The sequence below is a fragment of the Phragmites australis genome, chromosome 11 (assembly GCF_958298935.1).
Source record: "Phragmites australis chromosome 11, lpPhrAust1.1, whole genome shotgun sequence".
In the NCBI taxonomy this organism is placed as follows: Eukaryota; Viridiplantae; Streptophyta; class Magnoliopsida; order Poales; family Poaceae; genus Phragmites; species Phragmites australis.
In genome coordinates this window covers 2,039,734-2,062,487 of record NC_084931.1, presented here as the reverse complement: position 1 = coordinate 2,062,487, position 22,754 = coordinate 2,039,734, and the positions used below count along the sequence as shown (strand labels likewise).

Below are 22,754 nucleotides of genomic sequence, written 5' to 3'. Positions count from 1 at the left end.
AGAACAGAGAGAAAATTCTGAATCAACAACTCATCAACTTACAAAATTTGATTCTCATTGTATAGATGAGTTTATAAGATGCCTCTCCAAAGCATCCAACAAGGATTTTCAGGAAATTCCAAAACACCTCTCTCGAGTTTCTCTATCTCTCTGCTGCGTTGTGCTGCTCTGTTCTGCGCTCTACAGCCCAATATAATAGACCTCTTTTTTATATGGTAGCTACACGTACAAATGTGATCGAATCAAACTACAACTCTCTGTCGTATTCAATTTGGTCTCTATCCTCTTCTAATCACAAGAGGACAAATAACTTCCGCTAATTAAACTAATTAGCCAACAACTCTTACATAGTCATGCATGCACATCTCCCATGCATACATGCAAATACGTAACCAACTCAGAGTCCGTCTCCGACACTAACTCTTGTCTCAGGCTCAGCCACCATACGACTCCCTCATGCCTGCTCCGATTTAAACACAAATTAGTCTTCACGTCCTCTCATGATTAGATCGCCTCCTATGTCCATCGTGAAGTCTTGTCTACATATGCATTGTTTTCTTAGCTCGAACGTCCCGCATGACATCCTCAATCACCACGATCTCAGTTCCTCCTGAACCTAGTCACCGAATCTCAGTTCCTCCCTGAACTTAGTCCGTCGATCCGCCATCGACCACGTTCGCCTTTAAGCAACATCTGCACATTAATTAAACAATAATTGAGTATGAGCACAAATCCTTCCCAACTTTACTCAAGATCAGCTCACACAACACCATGCAAACTTCAAGCAAAACCAACACGCTAACATAAGCATACCTAACTAATGATAACGCATCAAACCAACTATATTATCCAAGCATATCTTAGCAACTCATGAACATCAACCAAATATCATTACGCTAAATCACTTCGCTCTGCCAATTTCATCAATCAAACTAATTTTTTATCACATGATCTCACAGTTGGAGATGTAACAGCTAAGGCTTAAAACATGTTCAACCTTTGGTCCAAGATTCTTCTGGCTTCCTACAAAGGAAGGGGTCAAGCAAAATTCGCTTTGTACCATCGCAAAGATAACCTGAATTGAAAAATATCGTCTATGCATCATTGGCATGTGGCCTAGGCTCCATATGTAAGCGAGGCTCGCATTGGATGGTATTTTGTAATTTGTACTTGATTGTGATGGTCCTGAACTTTCTCTTCTTTTTTTACTCTAATCAGCATCTATCAATCAGAAGTTTTTTGCCATGGAATGCAACTCTGCAAGCTTTTGGAGTCGTTTGGGTGTGCGCCATTTGTATTATGTATCTGTACAATATGAGGGAAAGAAGAAATCATGCTGGGCGCCTCTTTGATTTAGTTGGTGACACGAGGACTGGACTGGCAATGGCAACCGAGCCCATTTATTAGTTAGAGATTGCAGTCACATAGGGGGTGTTTGGTTGCGAGCCACATTTTTGCATATCTCCCTTAGCCTAATTGGTTAGCTGTTTGGCTCCTAGTCACAAGTTAGGAATGCCAAACTTGTTTCCAATTTGGTCTGATAGGTCATAATCCCCTAGGCAAGGATACTTGTCGCATCAAAATTCTTCACCACATCTTAGACAAGTTGGGTAAAAATGGTTGGTATAGTTGGACTTCTGTTTCTATAGCTATAAACCAAATAGGCAAAAAAATTGGTGCAAACTGAGCTCATTGTGCAAAGTCGCGTTGTACACCATTCGATTTGCATCCAACGGCTCCCCCATGATTCCACCGTCCCGTCGTGGCTTTTTTATAGAAAAACCCATGCGCAAATTGAAATTATCACACCCAGGTCCTCCTCCTTCCCCGCCCGCAGCCGTAGCCAAAATCGGCCTCCCCATTTTGAGCACTAGTCTAAGGTCCGCCCAAATTCCCCATATGAGTCCACGTGCTAGGTTTTGCGTCACCGCCGTGGACGAGGACCTGCTCGCCGTCTACCTCCGCCGCAAGGCTGCTGGCGAGCCACTCCCGTGCGCCACGAGCAAGTTCTTCCACGACGCCGACATCTGCACCGCCGACTGGGCCACGCTCACGGGAGATCGCCTCCTAGCGCCGGCAACGAAGCGCTACGACGGTTCTTGGTTCTTCTTCACCCACGCAAGGACCAAGAAGAGCCGCGGCGAAGAGTTCTTGGCGGTCGGGGACGGCGAGGGCGTGTGGCTCGCCGAGAGGGCCGACGCTAGGGATGTGCTCGACGGCAACGGCCGCCGCATCGGGCGCAGCCAGGTGTTCTCGTACAGGCCCAAGAGCAGCAAGAGGTTTGAGTGGTACATGGTGGAGTTTGCCGTTGAGGATCAAGATGAGGATGGCGAGGACCGCGGTGGCAACGACGAGTCCCTGCTTGTTCTTTGCAAGATCTACCAGTCTATGATGATGGATCTACGTTGAAGTTAGCTCCCGTCAAGAACGCTACATTGGAGTATATCCTCCTAGCTTATTGATATCGGAGCCAAAGGCGTCGCGAGGTGGGGTAACGACGTTGGATTGCAACTTCTCGGCGGTTGGCGGTGCCCATCTCGTGTTGGGTTCGCACGACGTGCTCTGCTCCTGAACTGTTGTGGACATCGTCCTCTTGGTGCTGATGCGGTCCTGATTTGGAGCGTTCTCTCTTTTTGCGATGTTCTAAGATTTCTGTCTAATTGATTGATAACCATGACGAGGCTCTTGGCACTTTCTTGAAGTTCTTTGACATCGTTTATTTGGTTCCTGGAAGATTGCACAACCATAGCAGACCAATTTTGCCTTTATATAGTTTAAGTCGATTGATTAGGAAATGTATTAAGACTCATGTTGCAGCTGAATGTTCAAGTGTTTATTCAATCTGAATTTTGGTGTGCTTGATCTTGTTATTACTCCTTGTGGTGCAAACATATGTTGCTGTTGTCGTGGAGCAAAGAACTTGCTCATGAACACTAACTAGAGCCTTTTGTTGAATTGGACAATTGATGTATTGTTACTGGTGGGAGGAAAAGAGTATCAACAGATTCTACAGACTAAACTGGATTATCACAATCACAATCTAAAGCTAAAACAAACATGCACTACACCATTGGATGGGGATTAGATGGCCCTTATTTATTTTGGTGTACCGTAAAAGTCCTATTATTGAATATTTGTACTCAATTTGATGCTCTTTTCGATAAGTGACCCCTAGCTAATCATGTATCGGTGAATCTAAGATCATCATTGTTACCTCGACTTAGTAGTGTCCGCAGTTCTCACCACTTCTTTGTTTTCCTAATCCATTTCTTCTAGAGCTACATGTGTGCATGAATATGATTTGTGCAAATCTCAATTCTCCCATAAAACAACTAATAATCAACATCTCAGATGCAACAACTCAATTATAGACAACCATGTCTCCAGTTGCACAGATTACACACCGTCTTGCTCACATACATAGATCGAAATCAGGTCAGGCAGAGCGAAAACAGCTAGAAACCAAAGGTTCACAGGCCTAATCACAGCAAGAGGCCACCGAACTCCTCGTCCTCGTCGAGGGTGGAGGTGTAGACAGTGTAGAGGGACCAAATGAGGCAAAACACGCCCAGCAGGATCCACCCCAGCAGGTTGTTGCTCAGCCCAAGGCTCTACCCGGTACCCTCTGTCAACATCCGCTCATCCACTAGCACCAGCGTCGGCAATGCTGTCATCGCGCTTGCCGCAATGAGCAGGGACGCGTCGGTCGTAGTCGATGTCGCCTTGCCGTTACCGTCGAGCCCGTCGTCGTCGCGTCGATCGTCGAGCCCGTTGCCGTGGAGCCTTTCGTCGTCGCGCCTGTCGCCGAGCCCGTCACCGTTGAGCATGTGGCCGTCGAGCTTGTTATCGTCCATGGCATTGTCGTTGCCCCCATGGCCGAGTCCGTCGCTATCCAGGCCATCGCCTCGGTTCGAAATTTCATCGGCGGCGCGGGAGGTGGTCTCCCGTGAGCGTGGCCGAGTCAGTGGGGTAGATGTTGGCGTCGTGGAAGAACTTGCTCGTGGCGTACGGGAGCGGGTCGCCCATGGCCTTGCGACAGAGGTAGACGGCGAGCAGGTCCTCGTCTGCGACGACAACACAAACCCTAGCATGTGGACTCAGAATGGGGAATTTGGGCGAACCTTAGACTTAGCGCTCAGAATGGGTAGGCCGATTTTGGTTGCGGCTGTGTGAAAATGTATCTAGGCCTCTTATGTGGGTTTTGGCTAATTGATGACAAACGATTAAGAAACTAACGTTTTTATTGAGGTTATGAATATGTTTTAGTCCCGATAGAGAAGTTAAATGACGATGATGTCCCTCAAAAAAAATAAAAGCGGTATATAGTTACTTAATAGGTTTTAATTCGCTTTATTTTTGAATTTGAGTTTAGGAATATCGTTCTATCAAGAGGGACGCATATTGATAATTTTGATGATATCTCAGTGCTCATGATGTCCTTTTAGAACTAAAAATTGAGAGACACAATAATCCACAGACACCGGAAAAGTTCTGTTTTGTCTAAACCCGGAGTCTCCGGGTTGGTCCGGATACTATGGATTCTGGACAACAGCTCAGAATCTCTGGGTAGAGCTCCGAGTCGGGCTCTCGTGATAGGTTTAATGTTTAACCCGGAGTTTCTAGGTTGGCCCGGATACTTTGGGTGACTGGAGTCTCCGGACTTTACTCCACCAGAGAGTCTCGATTGGAGCCTAAGAGTTTAACCGGAGTCTTTGAGTTGACCCAGATACTCCGGGTTCTGTGTTCATCCGTACCCTCCGGGTAGGGTTCCGGGCAGGCTTGTGGTTATGCGTTGTGTGTCAATCTGGAGTCTTCGGGTTGACCCGAATACTCCGGGTCAGTTCAAAAAACACAGTAACGGCTAATTTTTTAGGGGAGGGTATAAATACCTCCTCCTCCACTCTTTCATTTGCTGCTGAACAACTCGTGGACAAAGTCATTTATAGCCATTTAATAGCCCTCATAACTCCTCTAAATCCTTAAATCTTTGAAGATTTGGATAGTAGGGTTGGGAAAGTGAGACTAAAGAGCTAGTGAGCTTAAATCCAATCTTGGGCACTTGAGTTCATCGCCAAGCCGTCGATCTGTGTTCTTTACTCTCGGAGCCTTGAGCTCCTAGATGGTTAGGTGTCACCCGGAGAGTACCCAACTTTGTAAAGTGCCCCGGGAAGTTTGTATTACCCTAACGATTTGAGTAAGCAACTCTAACTTGATCTTTGTGGTCGCTTAAGTGAGGAAAGGGTTGAAAGAGATCCGGCTCTTTGTGAGCTCCTCAATGGAGACGTAGACACTTCTTTGTAGAGTGGCCGAACTTCGGAATACGAATTCTTATCTCCTTTACTTTTTGCACACTTTCTTGTTCTACTTGATTTTGGGCGATTTGCCCCGATCTACTTACTTGTGAGTGTTTAGTTGCAGATTGTTGATCAATAGGTCTTTAGACATCTATTAGAACATGTGGTAACTCATAAAATAAATTAGGTTTGCTTAAAAGTTCTTGATTTTTCGATATCCTGATCTGGTTGGAGTATCCGGATTCACTCGGAGTATCCGGGTCTATATAACCCGAAGTCTTCAGATTTACCCAGAGTATCCGGACCTTATAATCCGCTGTGAAGTTTTAAATTTCAAAAAATACCTATTCACCTACTTTAAGCGACATCTTGTACATTCACTGTGGGTGGGGAAGGAGGACCTAGGAGCGATAATTTCAATTTGCGTAGGGGGTTTTCTATAAAAAATCAATGGTGAGACGGTGGAGTCGCGGGGAGCCGTTGGATATGAATCGAATGGTCTACAGAATGGTCTACAACGTGAGTTTGCACGGTGAGCTTGGTTTGCACCGAAATTTTTCCCAACCAAATGGCGAAAATCAATGGTGACACCAAAGAAAAAGAAAAAAGAAAAGAAGGAAACGGTGACACCATAAGTACTCCAATTTTCTTGATCCTAAAGGTAAAAAAAATATGCTCTTTTTAAGCGTTGGCAATTTTGTAAAGCTATTATTAACCTTAGATTCGAAGAGTTAGATGTTAAAGAAAAAGATGTGTAGCATATATAGTATAGAGTTTTTAAAAATCAAGAAGGAAGAAGCAAATGAAACAATCAGAGATAGGAGTTAGCCTTTTTACGTTCCTTTGACCAACCGTGATGACATTTATCCTGTAGTTTGACATTTGCATGGCTAATTTGTCAATTTTTATGGTAGTACGCATGGACCATCTGCATTGATGTGATCCGCCGTGTATTCAACCAAGTGCAGCCAACAGTTCAACCCTGGGAGCAACACATTCAGGAAAGAATTTGCCCCGGGTAACCAGCATGCAAAAGCCAGTATTTCAGCTGAAGGTCGACACAATTTTATTTAGCCTTTTCTTCTGTTACTTTTGGTTCTTGCTTGTACATATAACTCTTCTATTTGTACTAAAAAAAAACTCTTCTATTAATATATTTTCACAGTTGGATCATTTACTACTGTTTCCACTCAAAAGAAAGACTTATCATCTGGATAAGGTAGTCTGTTCATAACTTATATCAACTGTCTGTTCCTATACAACCGTACCTAATTCTTGTATACTTTGCAGTCTATCACGCATATTCTCATGGTCAGCATATGGGAGAAACAGAGAAATATTGGCGTAGATGTCTTCGGGGTCATAATTGCATGATTTTTGTTACCCATAGGGGCAACATCAGTTTTTTTTAAAAATCGGATCCACACTCACACAGTCGCACAGGGACAGAGGTAACATCAGTTACCCCGATCTTTCCATCAAAATGGAGGTACACCCAATTCCAACCATTGATTTACGTAGGGTAGGATCGATATAATACAAACTAACAATACCAAAACAAATATAAATTTTATATACCAAAAAATATAAATTTTATTCTTTTAAGAGAAATACAAAATTTACTCATTAAATGCTTTACAACATCCATATTGTATCAAACATCAAAGGATTTTTTTTTCTAAGCTGGCTTAGCTTAGTTCGTATACGAAAAATATATATCAAGGTGAACTTTAGATTCGAAGAGTTAGTGTTTAAGGTTATCTTTAGTAGATATTTTAAAATTTCGTCCTCTTTAATACTATTACAGTATCCTTTAATACTATTACAGTATCCCTTATTTTTCTCATCTACAACAACTACTTTATTTCTACCTTCTATTACTCTACTCCTCCTCTCGTATCCACATGCATACTCCATGAACAGTGATACAGTCGTCGATTTCCGTTCGCAAATTTGCGGACAATCCCTCCCGCCCGCTTCACTGTACATGGCCTGTAGCGGTGGAAACTACACCCGCCGGAGTGCTTTGCAGGTGGACGGACGTCCGTATCGGCACTGGCGCACTCGAAAGCGGCTCCTGCTGGAGTCGGCCTAAGAAAAAGATGTGTCGCATATATAGTACGGCTTGCCTTTTTGGGAAAACTGCAAACCCCCCCCCCCCCCCTCAAGTTGTTTTGTTGCAAAAAAAACCCCCAAAAGTTTGACTTTGTTGAAAAAAACCCCTAAAAATTCAAAAAAATAAACAAATTACAAAAAAAATTGTAAAAAAAACTAGAGGTAATTCTAAGACCTTCTGTGAAATTTGTTTTCAAAAATAATATCCTTTACATCATATTTCATAGAGAGGAAGTTTGGAAAAAAAAAGAAAAATGTGCAGCTCATTTATTAACTCATGTTATTTTAACTTTTCCATGTCTACCATTATTTTTTCTACACAAATAATTGTTTAAGTAAACTAATAAAAGTGGTTTCACTAATTTTGGGGGTGTTATGGATTAGTTATGAATTAATCTATCTACAACATATTTACTCAATCCTGCACGTTACAATAACTATTTCAAGATTTCATGTATTTTTACAAGATATAGGATCATGTAAGAAGACTAAAAAATTTTGTTTCATGATTTTTGGATTAGTAAATAATTAACTATGCATTTAACTCGAATTAATAAATGAGTTGCACGTTTTTCTTTTTTTTCAAACTTACTCTCCATGAAATATGATGCAAAGGATATTATTTTTGAAAACAAAATTCACAAAAGGTCTTATAATTGTCTCTAGTTTTTTTTAGAATTTTTTGTGATTTTTTTAATTTTTTTTGAATTTTTAGGAGTGTTTTTGCAACAAAATCAAACTTTTGGGGGTTTTTTTTGGCAACAAAACAACTTTTGAGGGGGAAAGTCAAAATCCAAATGACTTTTGGGGAGGTTTTGCATTTATCCCTTTGTGATCTTACGAAATCGATCAAGCGACAAAGAATCGAATGAAACAATAAAAGAAAAGGGTGTTATGCCTTTTACGTTCCTTTGTCCAACCGTAATGTCATCTACCCTCTAGTTTAACATTTGCATATCTAATTTGTCAATTGGTAGTTAGTAGTACGCATGGTCCATCAGCATTGATTTGATATGATTAATTTGACTGGTTATATATAGGGTGTTGCTGGATCATTATCAATTGTGGATATAAAGTATGGCCTAATTTAGGATCAATTTTGTAGCTCTTTTAGTACAGTTTTTTTTTAAATAGAGGAATTCTGTCAAACAGTAGCTTTCGGTTTTTAGTTCTCTGAGTGGAATTCGTGTGAATGATTCTCTGAAATAAAATAGAAGCTAAGGAGCTGAAAAAAATAGCTTCATTTAATTCACTTTCCGTATAAAATCACTTCCTTCATATAGTTTATTCTAAGAATTATTTTTAGCTACATAATTATTTCTCCAAAAAATCACTCTCCGTAAAAAATTTAAATCAGAGAGCTCTATCAAATATATCCTTACCATCCAAATAAGATGTTAATCCGGAGATTTGAAGTCTGCTTGTAGCACAATGTTCGTTCATTTCGCAATCCATTGCCCACTCTTACTGTAGTCTTACAAGTCAGCACAGGCGGAGGCAATAGGAAAATAATCGTAGATGCCTTCATGGTCCATTGTTTAGGACCTCGGGAACAAATGCAATTTTTCGGCAAGGAGAATACCAACTTTGTTAGATACATGTCCGTTTTCAGGAAATATAGACGAATATTTCTAAAAAGAAATACACCAACAAAAATTAATGGTGAACAAATCAATTGCTATAGTTGTCGGAAATTTTTGTAATAATGTGATTACAAAAGTTGGGCCGAAGTGTTAAGAAAGTATGGCAACCATCACCCTGACAAAGAACCCAAATACACACAAAAAAAAAGACTTTCAATTAACATGACTGGGGTACTAAACCAAATAGCCCCAAATTCTTCTAACCAAACGGCTTACTACTTACTAGCCACTAATCGACAAGCTTAACTTATCCAAACGCTCACTCACAAATTGCAAAAAACACATCAAGCTTTACGAGGGAAGATCACCGTCTGCACGCGTAACAAAAGATGTCCAACGCGCCGTCCAAAATTAGTTTACTCATTGAAATGAGCATTCAAAAACTTCTAAATTGGAGCAACTGGCTGGCACCACTGTGCAAGACGGGGACAGTTCCAGGTGGCTCCATGTGCCCCCAATCATTTTGCAACTGGGTTGCCTTGCTGCCTCATAATCACACCAGCCAAACAAATCGTGGTGAAATTGAGAAGAAAAGGAAGAGAAACCTGCAGGAAAACAGCTCTTGGCGGCTGAAATCCCGATATAATTGGAAAACCAGGGGCCACTGGTGGCGCTGGTGCCTGGTGGTGGTCTCTCTCCCTCACTACTCCTCAGCTCTGCTTAGATCACAGCTGTGTTCATTTTTGGTTGATCCGCCTCCTGTCGGCTCCTTTCAGCTCTCAGCTTTGGGACGGGGAAATCTGCGCTGTCTCCACCGCGGATTTTGTGTGTTCGTGTGGGCACTGAGCACTGAGCTCGTTTCCTCAGCTTTGTAGCCCCCTTCTTGCTGGATCTGGCTTACAAGATCCAATCTTTCTTGCCCTTTTCCGGAAAGATCCCTTCTTGGGTGGTTCTTGGAGATTGCTGGGGGGATGCAGCACGACCAGAAGAAGAAGGTCGGAGTCTTCTGTCTGATTTCGTGGATTTGCTGAGCTTTCTAAGCTCGAAATCTTGGGATTCTATGTTAATTTTTACTGTCTTGTTCATGTTCATTTTGTTTGAAGGCTTGTCCTTGTTGCGATTTTTTTATTTATGTTTTAGTGATTATCAGTTTGCATTGTAGAAATCCTCATGATCTTTAGTATCTGATTAGCCATTTCTTTTCTGATCCATGGATGATTAAAGACTACTCTTTGTCACCCGCAAAATCGTGATCCTTAGCATTTTTCTCTTCAAAACAGCACATCTTGCAGCCTGAGTCATTTGTTGTCTCTTGTGATACAGGCACCTTCGGAAATGGATTTTTTCACAGAGTATGGTGAGGGAAGCAGGTACAAGATAGAAGAGGTCATAGGAAAGGGGAGTTACGGTGTGGTCTGCTCTGCTCTGGACACTCATACTGGCGAAAAAGTCGCTATAAAGAAGATAAATGACATCTTTGAACATGTGTCTGATGCAACACGGATACTTCGCGAGATCAAGTTGCTTAGACTCCTTCGGCATCCGGATATTGTGGAAATAAAGCATATTCTACTTCCTCCGTCAAGGAGAGAATTCAGGGATATATATGTTGTTTTTGAACTCATGGAGTCTGATTTGCACCAAGTTATAAAGGCTAACGATGACTTGACCCCAGAGCATTATCAGTTTTTCTTATATCAGTTGCTTCGAGGATTGAAATACATACATACAGGTAATTGATTTGTTTTCACATGAAATATGGTTCTTTTTGTATATTCCAATGGGCAATATCTTTCTGTAAGGAGTTCTCCGTTGACAATAAAAGTATAATTACCATGGGCAACTTATGTTGTTTTTCAGTGAGTCCTATTTGTGAGGCTAGCATGCTTGATATGACTGATGCATCTTCCAATAGCTTATTGCAGCAAATGTATTTCATCGAGATCTCAAACCAAAAAATATTCTGGCGAATTCTGATTGTAAGCTCAAAATATGCGATTTTGGCCTAGCAAGAGTAGCTTTCAGCGATACTCCAACTGCCATCTTTTGGACGGTATACCATCTTTTCCCCACTATGCTGTTCAATTATTGTAGCTAGTCAAGCTTTCTAGCATTGGCTAATTTCTTGCTCTGTTTATAGGATTATGTTGCAACTAGGTGGTACCGAGCACCTGAGCTGTGTGGATCGTTTTTCTCCAAGGTTGGTGGTCTTCTGAACATATATTTAATTTGCTATGCATCATGATACCGGCAAGAATATACATTATTGATTTCGTGTAATCTGATTTAATGTGGTTAGTGGTTACTTTAAGAATACTGCAACTCTGGATCGGGAAAACAAGCATGCATAACATTTCCTTACTAGTTCATTTCCAATATATTTATATTCAGAGATTTTTGTTTAGTTTACGGTAAACCAGTACTAGTCTGATATCATCGCTAATAAGTAATAAATGATAACTAAAGACTAGTTCCTACAAGGTCCGTATTTATCTCTTCTGCTGCACTAAGCTTTGGATCATAAACTGATCAAATGAAACGTTAATCGACTACCTAGCTGTTCATGTTATTTACAGTGCTTCAATGTCATTCTGTATTAATCGACTACCTAGCTGTGCGCCTGGTGCCTTGGCTGAAGCAATAGTTGATTTTGGTGAAACTTATGGTTAAACAACCACAGAGAAAAAAAGAAGGTACAAGTCCCTTGTGTCTAGGATGGATAAGTCCAATATAGTAATTCGATATAGTTTGTTAGTTGGAATGTAAACACCTTGCTGACCACCTGACAATCCAATTATTCCCAAAGAAAAAATAATCCCTTGTTAATGATCCTTGCATGACTCAACCGAAAATTTCAGTCATGCTGAGTTTTCGACACGGACTATCTGATAAGTTGAGTTTCATACTCTGGTTTCTTTGATCATTTTTTTTTTGCTTGATCTAACATCATGTCATTTAAGTTTTGTAATAGCATGTTCTGTGTTCATAGAAAGGAATGGTGCATATTTCCCTCTCACTTGTTCCATGGGCTTATATATATTTGCTACTATGGAGCACTGTTGTGTTAACTTTGTATAGATTGATAAATGAAGGATGATTATATTGAGGCCCAATGGGCACTATATATATAGGTGGATGGGGAAAACTCTAGACTAGGAGATGACTCTTATACCCCTGACTATTATACTCTTAACACCTTCCCCCTCCCCCCCCCCCCCTCTCAAATGCAACGCCATTGCATTCACGTTGCATTTGAATGCAATGGCGTTGCATTTGAAGAGTTGACACTAAGCACTAGACTTAAAAAAGAATGATACATTGAAGTCCGATATCGAAGATGTCATCGAAGCGTGCAACTCTTGAACAATGTCAATGTGAAACAAACTCCTCCACAAGGGGTACTGCCTTCACGACCCGTACTTCAGCAAATACCTCAGATATGAATCTTGCTTTGGAGACTTTGAACGTGATGAGAATAGTGAGGAGACTTTGAACGTGATGAGAATAGTGAGATGTGCCAAATCAAGCCGAAAGGAGAATGGAGGTATCATTGCTACAAGACGGCAAACAGTGAGACTACTTCGTGATGACGACGAAAGGGGCCATTGGTCATGATGTGTAGCAAGACGGCTACGAAATGACCAAGAAGGCAAGGTCACATCAATGATGATGATAATGGGATTAGCCAAATCGACGGGACACAGCTAACCACAAAGCAAAAGAAGCAATTGGCTGACTAACAGAATTTGTGGACACGCACAACTAAGATGAACTGAAAGAGGAGATGTGTGGACTTGAATGGACGAACGCAACGGAAAACATGGAATCTGGACACAGTGGAAGACAACTCTAAAGCAGGATACTAGCAGCAGATTGATACTAGCAGCAGCAAAAAGACACGAAAGATAGCTAGCAATAGATAGCAGCATATTTGGATGGACACGCCGGAAACATGACTTGACATACTAGAGATACTAGCAGCAGCAGAATTTAGATTGAAAGAGCGGTAAAGAATTCACCATGATGAGCTGCTACTAATCAAGACGAACAACAAAGGAGTCACTGTTGAGCGTGAGACTTCTACTCCTCAAGACAGAAGCGGGCAGCCCCAAGACAGGGGACGAATGGCGACGAAGAGCGGTGTGGCGGAGCAGATCAGCCCTGACATGGATGGTGGCGGCGACGAAGAACAGCCTGATGCACGACGAAGAGTTGCGACGATGGATGACCACGATGACGGCGCAGACAGACGGTGGTGACTGGGTGCAATCAGACGCCAACGACAGGCAGGTGGTCGTGACAGGTGACATGTTGTCCTGAGATGGAGGGCTGTGGAAGGAAACAATGGCATGCGATCTGACAGAGATGATGGACCGGGGGGGGGGGGAGTGACCAGCGGAGCAGATGAGCAGCCAGCGACAGCAGATCCACCGGATGAGTTGTGCCTGCGCAACAGTGAAGAGGAGGAGCGCCTTCGCGACGAACAGAGGGAACATCAGCGGCGGAGGGAAGATGCGCCTCCGCGACGGGTTGCTTCGTGAAGGCGAGAAGCACCGCCACGACAGGCTCCACGACGGGAACGTACAGGCGGGCGCAGCCACAACAGCGGATGCGACTGCAACGGGTGAAGAGGCGACGGTGGGCGACCTCCAAGACGAAGACGGCATTAGGCAGGAAGATCCTGTCAGCGCCTGACACGGAATGAACGTGGGCTGCTCGACAAACGACGGGCGGTCGATGCGCCGCGATGGAGGACAGGGCGACGACGGGCGATGCAAATCCAAAGATGGAGGCGGCAGTCAGATCCAGACGTGAAGACAACAGTGGACGACACAATGGAGAATGGGATGGATTTGGATCGTGAGTGAATTAGACTAGATCTAACCCTAACCCTAACCAGGCTCTGATGCATGTTAACTTTGTATAGATTGATAAATGAAGGATTATTACATTGAGACCCAATGGGCACTAATATAGGTGGATGGGGAAACCCTAGACTAGGAGATGACTCGTTTACCCTTGACTATTATATCCTTAACATGTTGAACATTATGTGTTTTGATTTCTTGCAGTATACACCAGCGATAGATATATGGAGTATTGGCTGTATATTTGCAGAACTATTAACTGGAAAACCTCTTTTCCCTGGGAAAAATGTGGTACATCAACTTGATATTATTACAGATCTCCTGGGAACACCGTCTCCAGAAGCAATATCTAGGGTAGGTATGATTTGACATTAAAACATGTATTATATTGCAATAAAATGTTCTAAAGCTTCTAGGTACATGTACTTATCCTGTAGATTCGTAATGAGAAGGCCAGGCGCTACTTGAGCAGTATGAGGCGGAAAAAGCCTGTACCATTTACGCAGAAGTTCCCAAATGCAGATCCACTTGCACTAAGTTTGTTAGAGCGAATGCTAGCTTTTGAGCCGAAAGACCGGCCAAGTGCTGAAGAGGTGATTTTACTAACATGCTTTTTCGTACCGTACTCTCATGCTAGTAATCTGAGGTGCCAGCACCACCAGCTAATTTCTCATACACATTGCCAGGCACTTGCTGATCCTTATTTCAAGAATATAGCCAATGTGGATAGAGAACCTTCTGCACAGGCTGTCACAAAGCTGGAATTTGAGTTTGAGAGGCGGAGAGTTACAAAGGAAGACATAAGGGAACTCATATATAGAGAAATTCTGGAGTATCATCCAAAGATGTTGAGAGAATTTCTTGAGGGGACTGAGTCAAGTGGTTTCATGTACCCAAGGTGTGTAGTTATGCCAAGTCGAGTTTCGTCGTTTTAACATCTTTTGGCTGAATAGAGTGCCTAATTTAGTTCTCGAGATTATTTTGTGATGCTACTGTTAGTAACCTGGCTAGTCTATATGTTTGTATCTTATCATTCTTGTTCAACTGCCTGTGCATGTTCATGAATCAATAATCACATTTTTATGCATATTTTTCTGTGTTGCCATTTTGACTGCTGTGTTAATGCTGATAAGTGGTACATAAAGAATGGGATAAATGCTTTATTTGATGTGTATTAAGTAGTGATTACTTGTTTATTTGTTTTGTTTCGTGGGACGGTAACCAATGTTGATTAGCTTAACCGATCATGCACTAAATAAACTTGAGACTACATTTTTCGTAGCAATGAAATAAGTTGCTCTATTCTGCTTTCAGTGCAGTAGATCATTTTAAGAAGCAGTTTGCATACCTTGAAGAACATTATGCCAAGGGATCTACAGGAACTCCACCTGAGAGACAACATAATTCATTGCCACGGTAAGATATCACTCTTTCTTCTCTATCTTGAATTAACTGACAACAATTTTAGCCACAATAGAATGTCTGGTTGCTGATTATATAACTTGTGTATTAACAGGCCTTCTGTTATATATTCGGATAGCCAACCACAAAGCACAGCCAACATCACTGAGGATCTTTCCAAGTGTTTAATGAGAGAAAATACACAGCAACATTCTGCTTCAGTTGGTGCAAGTAAAGTTGCACTTCATGTTCCTCAAGGTAAGCACCTGCAGCGCCCAAGAAGACATTTTGGTTAACTTTATAAACTGTTGTGTTGTAACGGTACCTCAATCAAGTTACGCTAATACTTCCAATGGATTCAGTGAAAAACAGGCATCTTATAATAAAATTTCAGCTAAGCAGCAAGTTCTTGGTTCACTATCTATTTTTGTTCATTAATGTCTAGTTGTTTGGAAAATTGATAAATGGTATTGATGTTGTTGTGCAATAACATTGATGTTGATTTGTCTGCACGCCAACCTACTATATCAGGCATATGATATATCTTTTGATCTTATACTTTTTTCCTGCATATAAGCATATTCGTGATTGGCAACTCTAGACTAACTTTGCGCATCACTTCATCTGACAGGTGCTGCTGCGAGGCCTGGTAAAGCGGTTGGTTCAGTGCTGCAGTACAACTCCTGTTCAACACGTGCTGCTGATCAATATGAGCAACGAAGGGTTGCTAGAAACACTGCGGTTGCTCCAAACAATGTCCCTTCTGGAAATTCGTACCCCAGAAGAAATCAGACCTGCAAGAGTGAGACAGGTGACCCTGGAAGGATCGACGTGAACCAAGCCGGTCAGCCAAAGCCATATGCAGCAAACAAACTACCTGCTACTGTCGACGGTAGCGGTGGCCACTGGTAGATTTCCGCAGTGCACCAACAAAACATTTCTTAGGGTGGCATCAGCATGCCGTTGCCGGCCACAGGGAAGGAATAGCTGAGAGAGACAAGTGTAACGTAGCAAACAAATTAGGGAAAATTGCATATTTGTGACCTCCAATTAGATATTTGCCACTGGTGTGACCTCCAATTGCATATTTGCCATCCAAAAAATGGCTTCCATCTGCTACTATTTTGGCTGTGTATTGTAGTTATGTAAAGGTTGAGGATAAATTCTTATTCGTTTGTATCATCTAGATGTAACAATGAAAATTTAATAAGGCTTTTTTTTTAACAAAACTACTTTGCCACCCCGTTACGAATGCTGCATTTTGGGCTAGAAAACTATTTACAGAAATGAAAGGACTAAAATGCCTCCTCCGGTCTTTCCTCCTCTGCAGCCGTTCTGCTCGTTCTCCCCGGCCGCGCTCGAGCTCTCTGCTGCTGGAGGAGCAACGAGTGGCGGGCGCGTGGTTGTTGGAGGAGCTGACAGGCATGGTGCGCGTCCATGCTGCGGATGGGGTGGATGAGCACAGGGGAAATGCTGATGGGACCTGAGAAAACCTACCCTGCCATGTGATTTTAGCTACCGCATACTCGAGGAAAAGCTGATTCATACATAGATTCGGCACAATCACAGAAATAAATAGGGAAACTAATCCGCGTTGAGCTAGCACACTGTCCCGCTGCAATATCTTTTTTTTTCTGTAAAAAGAGAACTTTTATTAACTCACATTGTTACATAAGATAATACAATCGCATAAATATATATCCTCTGTGTCTGCATTTGATGCACACAGCCTGCAATGTCTAATAGAATGAAACACGTACGCTCGAGACATTTGCCCGCGAGAGGACGAAATCCATCGAACGAAGCCGAAGCATTTCCTAGCTAGCTCGGTAGCTGATTCAACGAAGCCAGCATCAACATCCAACAACTGGATCCGATCTGCCAGTCAGTCAGTCAGAAACCAAATTCTCTCGGGCTTTCAACAGCTTCTTGCCTAAGTGTATACTGTATTTTTGTATCGGAAACACTGTACTCGGCTGGGCATAGCGGCACGTGCCCAGCCCACCGTAGCTTTTTTCTGTCGGAGACGGAGAGAAGGCCGACTCGGATTTGACTCCGACGCCATGCAGGGGAAGCACGTCCATATAATGCTTGGGTGCGGAGGGCTTTCAGAGGCACAACAAGCGGTGGCCTTCGACTCGATTCGATTCGATCTTGGGGATGTTCAGAGTGAGCTCGTGAATCCATCGAACTCCGGCGAGAGACATGGCAGCTGTAGGGCCTTCGACAAGCGCGGCGGTGGCGCTGCCGTTCCTGGTGCACGACGTTGGAGCAGAATACTATGAGCCCCAGTCGCAGTACGGCATCGCAAGCCAATCCCTGGTGGACGCAACCATCGAGCTGCTCCAAGACCACCGCTGCTTCGAGACCCCTCAGGGCTGGATCCTCGCGCTCAACCCTGCCTCCCTGCGCACATTCCTGTGGCGGCCCGAGGACGGCTAGCGGATCACCATGCCGTCCATGGACAAGGACTTGCCCATGAACTGCAAGTGTCTGCTCTCCGACAAGCCCAGCGCCAGCTTTTGTGCCGTGATGGTCCTTGATCTGGATGACTTCGATTACTGGCTCTGCCCGATCGGGGGAAGCAAGTGGGAACGCCATGGCTACACGCTGACCATGTACAACGCCAAGGACCAGCCCGTGGAAAGGCATATGGCACGGCGCCATGGCATTGCTGCTGTTGGAGGCAAGGTCTACTTTGAGTTTACCGAGAACAAATTGGGATTCGTTGAGTTTGACTCCGTCGATCACAAACCGAACCTTGGGATGATCGAGGTCGACATGATCGACACTCCTCGCAACATGCCGTTGTGGTCGAGCTACCTCGTCGAGTCCTGCTGCGAGCTCTTTCTAGTTGTAGTCTTCTTTGATGGCGATAACGTGCACAAGATCGCCGAGGTTGCGGTGTGCAAGATGGATTTCTCGACACTAGCTTGGTGCAAGGTGGAAACGATAGGTGATGATCGGGTGTTTCTTCTCGGTGGAGATCGGATTGGGGTTTCGAATTTTGGAGCATCGTGTTCGGCTTCTCAACAAAGGCTGACCGGCAATTGCATACTTTCTGAATCACATTGCAATCAACGAGAACTTTCTGCATGTGATCAACTTGGAGAAAGGGACTGAAGAAGTGCAGAGGCCCTTCAAAGGTTTCGTTGACCCATTGCATCCGCCATTTTGGATGTTAACTACAGATCCATGACTAGTAGCACGATTAGACCATAGCTTTGTTGCACTATCTCTAATGTAATTTTGTAACTTTCATTGTCCAATTCATCATTGATGTAGTTTCCGATGAAGCTATTTTTCCTTTAATAACATTTGTTTGGTTCTTATTGAACCATGGAACATCTGGTTTTCTATTTTGATGGTCAACAGGTTCGCTTAATTCATAGTCAGGCTTTCCTGCATATGTTGAAATTACTTTGTAGTTTTCAAGATACTGTCACATGGACCCAATGTGGCATGTAGCACCTAAATTCTTCATTATGTTACACTCCGAGTTAACATTCTGGCACGTTATCCATGTAATTGTGTTTAGTTAGGCATTACGAATTCCCTGTCAAAAGAAACTTTTTTATATCATAATTGCACAGCAATTATAGTTGACAAGTAAGCATAGTAGCCTTGTCTTAATATAATTGCAAGTAAGCACAGTAACATTACCTGGCCTTGTTATGCAGGCAAGCAACCACCCGTTGCTTTCCAATTATTGCGTTGGCTTGCGCATGGATTACCAAGGAACCAATCTTAGAGATTTCCTTCAAACTAATGGGCCAGTGGTACTTCAAAGAGTGGACAACAACTATAGCCTGAGATATTTCACAGAAAATAAGATACGGCACATCACCAATGGATATTGCACTATGCTGGGAAAAGGGGCATTCGGTGAGGTCTACAAAGGAATGCTGGATGATCAGTCCTCAGTTGCTGTAAAGAGATATATACATGGGACCCGGAAAGAGGAATTTGCCAAGGAGGTGATAGTGCACTCTCAAATAAACCACAAGAATGTTGTTAGACTCTTGGGCTGCTGCACGGAGGAAAATGCTCTAATGATTGTCATGGAGTGTATCTCCAATGGAAACCTCTACAACATCCTTTTTTTTTTCAAAAGGACAGCATGAGAATTGCCGATTTTATTAGAGGAGTAAAAAGGATATCGAAAGGAAAAACTACAGGGCAGCACCAAGGAAAACAACAGAACAGTGCAGAGTCTTTGCCACTACTAACTAGAAACAAAGCGACTTCAAACAACCAACGCACCTTGGAATTGTTTATATTGTAGCTTGATCCTTTCGGCGACTTGCACCACATCTCCTGCTAAGCTTTGGAAGGTTCTATTATTTTGTTCTTTCCAAATGCCCCACCAAAAGGCAATCACCAAGCCATCGAATGATCTTTGATACTCCTTGTTTACTCAGCGTGACGCCGCGTTCCACCAAGCCTTTGTGGTTCAGAAGGATGATAGAGGTGGCAGGGTGGGGAGTCTCATCCACTGAGACAGCTGTGTCCAAACTTGCCTTGAGAATACGCAGTCTTTGTAAAGATGTATGGGAGTTTCGTCCTCTTGATCACATAAACAGCAAAGATGTATGGGAGTTAGAATCTTGTTTTGCAATAGCACCCATGAGAAGATCTTACATTTCGGCTCAAGAGACAAGACCAATCGTGAATTGACCCTTTAGGAAGGCAAGTACTATTTTCTTGATCGTATTGAACCTATATTTTCAAATAATATACATGATCAACTAAAATCGGACTTATTATCGCATGTGCTATATATTGCATTTTCTTTCAAACTACTTGTAGTAGTTAATCCTATCAACACTGCCATGACTTACATGTCATCATTCAGAATATATATCACCCTAGGAATACCTATTGTTAAATATATTAATGTTAGACAACGTCTTGATATCTAGCATGCTTAGGATGGAATACGTCTCCTCGGAGACGTCGTTTTTAAAAACACTTCTCTTCGGAGGCAAGAGTTACAGTTATCAATGACAACTCATATACCATGCCTCCTTGATAGTTGTGAATTTCGGGATGGTCGTGAAATCCTTGATGCCATGTGGAACATGGTTGGTGATGTGTAAAAATGGGTGAAAACTGTTTTGGTGCAAGCAGGTAGAGTGGTCCTCCAGGGAGGATGCTCTTGGGGGCTTGAATTACATGGTGGTATTCATTACCCATGAAGATGCATAGCCCGGCCGCTTAAGGACCGAGTCTTGCACCGTCATGCTTAGCCACCCCCGTGCAACCATGCGTCCTGTATGGGCAGGACTTGACTTTCCTTCACTAGACTGAGTTGGGCATCATACCAGGAGGCTGAGAGCAACGAGCAGCCAAGGGCCTATCTGTCCCGCTATTTGGAGGTATCAGGGACTGGCTTAGGCTTAAAAAGGGATGCTGACCTTCGGAACATGCAGCTCTGGGACTTGGCGTGTCTTGTGGAAAAGCCCGGCAGGAAAGGTGCTTGGAGAGTCTCGGTATGATTTGCTCCTCCGCTTGCAACGGTTGGAGGCTGAGCATATCGCATGGGTAAAGTTGTACAATCTCTGCAGAGTGTAAATCTATTCGAATAGCCGTGTCCACGGTCATGGACGTGCAAAGGCATGGTCACGCTTGAATAGACTTCGGGAGCATGTGTCTTGATGAGTGAGTGTGTGGACTAGATGTCCGTGTGATGAGGTTCCTGGCTCGATTCGTCAGAAGCTGTGTGGTACTAGAGGTACACCAGTTGTGATAAAAGGGACTGCAGAGTGAGGTATAGCCCCTCCCAGGACCGAAAACTCCCAGATATAACTTGTTACCCTGGTTTTGGTTTTAAAACTATTTCGACAGCTTTGCTATCAGGTCACCTTCTAATATGTTGGGGACTTGAGGTGATACTCAGTACCAACAGAAGATGCCTGAACCGTTTTACTTCTAAACCGTTTTGACAGCTTTGTTACCAGGTTACCTTCTAATACATTGGGGACTTGAGGTGATACTTAGTACCAATAGAAGATGCCTGCAATTGTTTTCAAAAGCTTTGTTACATTTATTTCAAAAGGTTAACAGTAGAGAATATAACTGGATACCTGCATAAAACCTACTTTACGCTTAAAACTATGCCGTAAAGCCTTATCCTTGAAATATCCATTATGCATCTATCAACCCCCTTGAAGTAGTATAGGATTTGTTGAGTACCTTCTGTACTCAGTCTTGTTGCTTTCAGATTGTTGAGTTGGAGATCAGTCTCAACCCAGATGAAGTCAAAGAGAAGAAGTCTAAGGTCGTGTCCGCACCCATGTTGCCTGTGGCATTGGGTTGCATCGTCGTTTCGCTGCGCTGCGCTGTAGGCTCTTCTGCCTGGCTGGTCTGCTGTGGATTCTTGTCCATCGGACCATCTTTTCTCTTTTCAGGTATTTATTTTACTTATTTGTATTCGAAGTGTGTATTTGATATCATTCTGTTGAATTCTGTGTGTATCATCTACTTGATCTAGGGACTGATACAGGAGGCACAAGGGAACCCAGGATCAGGGTCCTGACATTTCAGTTGTAACCAGTGAAAGATGCAAAGAAACTAGATCAACACATGAACACAACTCGGCTTCGTGCATCTCCAGATGTTGCGATTGATATAATATACTCCAATTACCCAAGACAGCAGAAATCTCTCTGACACTGAGGTCTGGTTGCACCGGCGCTTGAAGATACACTGTCTCGCTCTAGCTTCCCTCCAACGTACAATTGCTTGATCCCGGTCGCGCCTCACGTGGCTGCATGAGGGGGACGCGAACACGTCCTTCTTCCACCTTTATGCAAGGTCCCGCAAGAGAAAAAATTTGATAACCATGTAGTGACTGCCCAAGAGGATAAACAGAGGGTTGTTTGGGAGTTCTTCTACAACCTTATCGGCACACCTCATCAGCATAGCTTCACTCTGAACCTCCCATCCATCCTCCCCGTAGGGAGTGATTTGGAAGTGCTGGACTTGCCGTTTAGTGAATGGGAGGTTTGGCACACGATAAAGCAGTTGCCGTCGGACAAAGCACCGGGCTTGGATGGCTTCACGGGTCGCTTCTATAAGATTGTTGGTCGTTGATCAAAGATGATTTCATGGACGTGCTTCATGTGGTGCATGGGGGGGATAGTAGAAATTTGCGCCTTCTAAACTCTGCTCTCATGGTTCTAATTCCGAAGTCGCCGGATGCTGAGCAAGTAAAGGATTTCAGGCCCATAAGCTTGGTCCATAGCTTTGCCAAGCTCGTCACAAAGATCCTTGCAAATCTCCTTGCACCCAAGCTGCCGTCCGTGGTCTCCGTGAACCAATCAGCTTTCATCAGAGGTCGCTCCATCCATGACAATTTCCTCCTTGTCCAACAAATGGCCAAGTTTCTTCACAATCAAAAGAAGCCTCGAATTTTGCTTAAGCTTGATATCACCAAGGCGTTTGACTCCATCTCTTGGCCCTTCTTACTTGAGGTTCTCACGCATTTGGGT

General features: G+C 43.2%; 2 protein-coding genes across 3 annotated transcripts; both read left to right on the top strand.

The window, feature by feature from the left end:
* The first annotated feature begins 1,899 nt into the window (after positions 1-1,899).
* LOC133885020 (NAC domain-containing protein 41-like) lies at positions 1,900-2,409 on the top strand. The gene has a single exon (XM_062324646.1). It carries the CDS (start codon positions 1,900-1,902, stop codon positions 2,407-2,409), a length of 510 nt encoding a protein of 169 aa, XP_062180630.1.
* A 7,074-nt stretch (positions 2,410-9,483) lies between these two features.
* Positions 9,484-16,490, top strand: LOC133884336 (mitogen-activated protein kinase 14-like). 2 transcript variants are annotated; one of them, XM_062323696.1, is made up of 12 exons: positions 9,484-9,681; positions 9,769-9,841; positions 9,923-9,987; positions 10,316-10,724; positions 10,918-11,045; positions 11,133-11,192; positions 14,065-14,214; positions 14,298-14,453; positions 14,547-14,758; positions 15,175-15,276; positions 15,377-15,519; positions 15,893-16,490. In XM_062323696.1, the coding sequence occupies exons 1-12, from the start codon at positions 9,499-9,501 to the stop codon at positions 16,171-16,173; spliced, it is 1,962 nt and encodes a 653-aa protein (XP_062179680.1). In that variant the 5' UTR covers positions 9,484-9,498; the 3' UTR covers positions 16,174-16,490. The 2 variants fall into 2 exon arrangements, with proteins under 2 accessions (XP_062179680.1, XP_062179681.1); XM_062323697.1 differs by lacking the exon at positions 14,065-14,214 and having other exon boundaries at positions 9,528-9,841.
* Positions 16,491-22,754: the final 6,264 nt, after the last annotated feature.